The sequence below is a fragment of the Apodemus sylvaticus genome, chromosome 7 (assembly GCF_947179515.1).
Source record: "Apodemus sylvaticus chromosome 7, mApoSyl1.1, whole genome shotgun sequence".
Taxonomy (NCBI): Eukaryota; Metazoa; Chordata; class Mammalia; order Rodentia; family Muridae; genus Apodemus; species Apodemus sylvaticus.
In genome coordinates, this window is record NC_067478.1 from 70,921,773 (window position 1) to 70,927,804 (window position 6,032).

General features: G+C 53.9%; 1 protein-coding gene across 2 annotated transcripts; it reads left to right on the forward strand.

Moving 5' to 3' along the window:
* The first annotated feature begins 605 nt into the window (after positions 1–605).
* Positions 606–3,637, forward strand: Islr (immunoglobulin superfamily containing leucine rich repeat). 2 transcript variants are annotated; one of them, XM_052188197.1, is made up of 2 exons: positions 606–882; positions 1,684–3,637. In XM_052188197.1, the coding sequence occupies exon 2, from the start codon at positions 1,692–1,694 to the stop codon at positions 2,976–2,978; it is 1,287 nt and encodes a 428-aa protein (XP_052044157.1). In that variant the 5' UTR covers positions 606–882; positions 1,684–1,691; the 3' UTR covers positions 2,979–3,637. The 2 variants fall into 2 exon arrangements, with proteins under 2 accessions (XP_052044157.1, XP_052044156.1); XM_052188196.1 differs by lacking the exon at positions 606–882 and adding an exon at positions 1,381–1,486.
* The last annotated feature ends 2,395 nt before the right edge of the window (positions 3,638–6,032 follow it).

Consider the following 6,032-nt stretch of genomic DNA (forward strand, 5'->3'; position numbering starts at 1 on the left):
AAAGAAAAAAAAAAAAGCCTAACACTTTGGCTTCTCGCCCAGGGGCTAGAGCGGGGTGGCTGTTTCCTACACTTTGGCCCTCACAGTTTTTCAACAAGAAGCCCCAGCACACATACACACAAACACACACACTAAGAGAGACACACAGGAATACACACTCACAAAGAGACTAATTCATGTCCATATGCAAACCACAGACATACACAGACATACACAGTGTGTGTCTACTGCATGTCCCCAATATACAGACTCATCCACACAGTGACATCCACTCCCCCACCACCACCAAACCACAGCACACACTCCGCTGCACACACAAACACCAGCACAGCCAGACAGGAGGAAGGGGCTGCGCTTTTTTTCTTGTTGGAAGAGAAGTTAGAAATTTCCCACTTTGAGTGAGATCTAGTTTCTCACCCTTGCCCCGCTTAAAAAAGAAAGAAAGAAAAAAAAAAGGGAAAAAAAACCCTTTCTGGCCTCATCTTTTCTTGGGTCCTACCCAGATAGTGCTGTGACTTTAAGGAAGTTGGAACTTTAGAGAGGAGAGAGAGAGAGAGAGAGAGAGAAACACATGAACAACCCCAAATTTGGCCTCTTTCCCTGTCCAGTTTCTAGTGTCAGCCGTGAAGCAGAGTCCCTGTTGCTGAAACTCAGTTTTGTTTTGTTGAAAGGAGTCTAGCAGCACAGAGCCTTCCCTGCAGCCCTGCTCAGTACTGTCCCAACACTCTGTTCAGCAGGGTCTGTAAACCGGCCAGACCCCTCCTCCAACATCCTGATCCTGCCCCACTAGTCCTGATCCTGTGGACGAAGCAATACAGTCCTTAGGTGCTTTGGTTCCATCTTAAAAGCTGTTCAGCTTGACTTCAGAAGAACAGTTTGGAGGTAAGTCAGGAAAGAGCCCCCCCCACCCCCCAACCCCCCCCCCTGTGGCTGGGGGTGAGGAAGTTAGGGGTGTGTTCTTAGCACATCCCTGTGGGCTTGAGGGACTTGGAACAGACTCCTGCTCAGAGCCGCTCTGAGAGCATCTGCTTGGACAATCTCAACCCCAGAACTCCCAGCTGCATTTGGGCTGAGCCTCTGTATCCCCCCTCCTCCCGCCCGGGCCTTAGCTGAGAGGTCCTAGCTAGTTTATTTAGGCAGCTGCCTGGGGTAGTTTGAACAGAACAGGCCACAGAGTGGGAGGGGTAGAGGGTGTGTGTGTGTGTGTGTGTGTGTGTGTGTGTGTGTGTGCATTGCACAAGGGGCCTTGTCTGGACCAGGGCAGCAAAACATACCTATGGGGGGCTCTAGTGGGAGGGGCTGTAGTCAGGATGTGGGAGGGCAGAAGGGAGGTTCTGTGAAGTGCTGGAGGAGGGGGGTGGCTAGAAAACAGATTTCAAGTCATAAAGTCAGCTAGGAACAGGCCGAGGCAGAAAGAGCTGTGTGTGAAGGAGAAGCTGGGGACCCCTTCCATCCTGTCTTCGCCCTGCCTGCCTGCAAGACCTTGGCAAGTCCCAGCCCTCCTCTGGGCCTCGGTTTCTTCTCCTGTGGGGGCGAGGGTGGTGGGTTAGGCGGTATTGGATTCCGGCTGGGTTATGTGGAACAGGGCCTTCTAATGGGGAGAGTCTGGGCAGGGATCTGAGGAGGGATGAGCCCTTTCTATGAATCCTTAGGCTCACCTGGGTGGCATGGCCTTCCCCATAGGACGTACCATGCGGGCACTGTGCCTGCTTTGCTGGGCTGTCCTCCTGAACCTGGTGCGAGCTTGTCCGGAGCCCTGTGACTGTGGGGAGAAGTATGGCTTCCAGATAGCAGACTGTGCCTATCGTGACCTAGAGGGTGTGCCACCGGGCTTCCCAGCCAATGTGACCACACTGAGCCTGTCGGCCAACAAGCTGCCAGGCCTGCCGGAGGGAGCCTTCAGGGAAGTGCCCCTATTGCAGTCGCTGTGGCTGGCACACAATGAGATTCGCTCAGTGGCTGTTGGCGCTCTGGCTGCGCTGGGCCATCTCAAGAGTCTGGACCTCAGCCACAACCTCATCTCTGAGTTTGCCTGGAGCGACTTGCACAACCTCAGCGCTCTGCAGCTGCTCAAGATGGACAGCAACGAGTTAGCCTTCATCCCCCGGGATGCCTTCCGCAGCCTCCGCGCCCTGCGTTCTCTGCAGCTCAATCACAACCGCCTGCACACGTTGGCCGAGGGCACCTTTGCGCCGCTCACCGCGCTGTCCCACTTGCAGATCAATGACAACCCTTTTGACTGCACCTGTGGCATCGTGTGGTTCAAGACGTGGGCCTTGGCCACAGCGGTGTCCATTCCAGAACAGGACAACATTGCCTGTACTTCACCCCACGTGCTGAAGGGTACCCCGCTCAGCCGCCTGCCACCCCTGCCCTGCTCAGCCCCCTCGGTGCAACTAAGCTACCAGCCCAGCCAAGATGGAGCAGAGCTAAGGCCTGGCTTCGTGCTGGCACTCCACTGCGATGTGGATGGACAGCCAGTCCCCCAGCGTCACTGGCATATTCATACCCCAGGTGGTACAGTGGAGATCACCAGTCCTAATGTAGGTACTGACGGACGTGCCCTGCCTGGTGTCCTTGCAGCCAGTGGGCAGCCACGCTTCCAGGCCTTTGCCAATGGTAGCCTGCTTATCCCTGACTTCGGGAAGCAGGAGGAGGGCACCTACAGCTGCTTGGCCACCAACGAGCTAGGCAGTGCTGAAAGCTCTGTAAATGTGGCCTTGGCCACCCCAGGGGAGGGGGGAGAGGATGCAGTGGGGCGCAAGTTCCACGGCAAAGCAGTGGAGGGCAAGGGCTGCTATACGGTTGACAATGAGGTACAGCCATCCGGACCGGAAGACAACGTGGTTATCATTTATCTTAGCCGTGCTGGGCCCCCAGAGGCAGCAATAGCAGCAGAAGGGAGGCCTGCACAGCAGCTCCCAGGCCTACTCCTGCTAGGGCCAAGCCTGCTTGTTCTCGTCCTTGCCTGCTTCTAACTACACCCTGCCCTGGTTGGCTAGAGCAGCCCCAGAACCTTCCTAACCCCCCTTCCCCACCACGTTCCTGCCAATGTTTCTTCTTAGCACCACAAGGTGAGGTCTGGACTTGGTGAGGCCTGAGGTTAGCCTGGGGACTTCACATGTTCCTACCACCTTTTCTAAGCGCTTCCAGGCCACTCATTACTCCAACTTCCAGATCTGTTCAGAACTAGCAACTAGGATAGAACTATATTCCCAAACGTATCGTCTCTAGTGCTAATTGCTGCTAATGGCCATCGCCTATGCTCCTTGCAGGGGCAGCGTGCTAACAGGACAACAATGATGCCCTAACCTGACCCACTTTCAGAGTTCTAGATCATGGAGATAAGGAGCGGGTGGGCACTGGGGCTGGGCTGGAAGGGGCTCTGGAGTGGCCAGTACAGGATCTGGAAAGGAGGTGCCACAGGCCATGGCTGGGGAGGCTGAAAGCTCTCCCTGTCCTCCTGGTGCTCTCTGATGAGATGTGGAAATCATCCCTCACTGGGCCTTTCTCTCATCTCACCCCAAGTCCCACAGCATGTGCCTGCCTCTTGAGACACTTGCTCCTCCGGTCTTCCCAAGTATGCCCCAGTAGCCTGACCCTCCGAAGAGGCTAGCTGGTCTGGATAGCGGGGGGGGGGGAAAATAAACAGCATTCCTGATGCCCCGCTTTTGTCTGCTTGGAATTCTGTTAGGATCAAAGAGTCTTTATGAGAGGATGGAATGGCCATAGGTAAGAGTCGGGCCAACCCAAAACAAGGACCTGAAGACCTATGTGGAGTATTTCAGGTGGCATGGGAGGGGAGCCCAGACTCATTACTAAGCCTTAACATGAGCCAAGCTGAAGATTTTGTCTTCAAATTAAGCCCATGGGACGGGGAGATGGAAACCTGAGCACTGCTTTCTGCATTCTGGAAAGGTTTTGTAAGGTGACAGGAAGGCCTGGGCTGTAGCCCTAAGAAGAATGTCAGGAATAGAGGAGGTTATGGTGGGGACAGATCGGGCAAGAGGAAGGAAGGAGACTGAAGGAAGGGCGGGAAGTAGGGTAGGGAACTCAAGGAAGAAACTGAAGATAGGAGGAAGGAGGCAGAGAACAACACAGTGCACCTGGGCTCTCTCTTCAGACAGATGCTCCAACAGAGCCCACCCTTCCCCAATATAACCTTTTCTTCATGTAGAATCAGTTTTCTATATTCTCCTCCAGGAAGTTTTCTTGGATCTTTTCCCACCTTCAGAGTGATCCAGGCCATTTCTCTGACACACACTTTCCTAGGGGCCCTAGACAGATTATATTCTAGTTGAAGTCTCTGACCTGAGGTAGGACTGGGAGTTGGGGGTTAGCCATAGTTAGATAGTTTGACCAGCAGAGGTGCTGCGGACTCCAGGCCTGTGCAGGGTCAGAGGTGCCTCCCTACTCCCCACCTTTAAGACTGGATGTGTGCTCACAGGGGTGATGACCTTCAGGGGAAGGCCTGGCCTCTTTCCAGAGCTCTAGGACTGCTGAGCTCAGCAGAATGAAGGCGGGAGCAGCTGCGAGTTTGGCAGCTGGCCAGCCCCTCCCCCATACCGGGGCCCACATGTGGGGCCTCCTTCCTCCCTCATCCTCCTCCGACTTCTAGCTCATGATCGAGTCCTCGTGAGCATCAACCAGCCAGGGCCAAGAATGTCTTCACATCTGAGAGAGAGCACCAGGATGGAGCCAGATTCCACATGCTGTGTTTCTGGGGTAAGTCACTGCCCATCTCTGGGTTTCAGGTGTATCAGAACTCAAATGGCAAAGGGCCAGCCAGGACCGTAACTGTGTTGGCAGAGGACTAGCCTGGCATGCACGAGGCCCTGAAGTAGTGAGTGGTGCATGCCTCAGGGGGTGGGCACTCAAGACACAGTCAGGAAGATGGGATTCTTTCCACACAGCAAATTTGAGGCCAGCCCGGGTTACGTGAGAGCCTATTCCCCCCAAAGCACAAAGATGAGGTACTGTTTAAAGGTCTAATTGAGTGACTATTTAGACTTGACAGTTCTGACTTGGAGTCCAGTATCCATACCCACTCCTCTCACCACTGAGCAGGCTGGAGATCCCATCTAGCATTCAATTCTAGCACCTGGCATCTACCACTTGCGGCAGAGCAGCATGGGGACTGTTGTGTCCCAAGTGAACTAGCTACTCCTTTGCTTGTCTTTTGGGGCTCCCACTGTCCGTGGAGTGTATAGTGTGAAGTTCCCATCCAGCGATGAATCCTCTGACCAGCTCCCTCCCGTGGCCCACTCCTACCTGTGCCTTCTTGCATAGCCTGTGAAGCCGCATCATCTTCGTCCTTACCTACCCTATGCCCACCCTTCTCCCAATATAACCTTTTCTTCATGTAGAATCAGTTTTCTACATACTTCTCCAAGAAGTTCTCTTGGATCTTTTCCCACCCTCAGAGTGACCCAGGCCCTTTTCTCTGACACACACTTTCCTAGGGGCCCTAGACAGATTATATTCTCTTGTAACTGTCTTCTTGTTAAGGGCAGAGGCAGAATCAGAGTGGTCCTCCTGTGACTATGTGAATTACTGATATCCTACATAGAGGGAATTTTGCAGCAACATAAGGGAGACTTAGAACATGCTTTCTCTGGCCCCTGGGCAGCTGAGTTCGTGGCTAGAAGGCACCTCTGGTGACCCGTGCATGTGTTTGACCTATGGTTGGGAATAAACAGGCATGATTTTGAGGCTCCCTGATCCTAACAGGGTGAACCCCATCAACTGCATCCCTCTGATTCATGCACCTTCTGTCTCTCCAAGACCCCAATGTGTCTGTATCCCTGCTGCCCCCGAATGCTTGTTCCACTGACATTAGCCTCCTCTGCCCCGAGCCTCCCCGCCAAGCCTTTCTTTATTCCAGTCTCTGCCATCCCCACAGACTCTTCTCCCCAGATCCTGCCTGTTCTTTAAAACCTGAGTCCAACATCTACACTCTCCAGGAATGGCATTGTGGGGTCCCTAGTCATATCACCCCAAGCCAGGGATTCTCTCTACACTTACCCAGTGTT

What these genes read in the sequence shown, in the direction of transcription:
- Islr (XM_052188197.1), top strand. Translation starts at nt 1,692, where the DNA reads ATGCGGGCACTGTGCCTGCTTTGCTGGGCTGTCCTCCTGAACCTGGTG.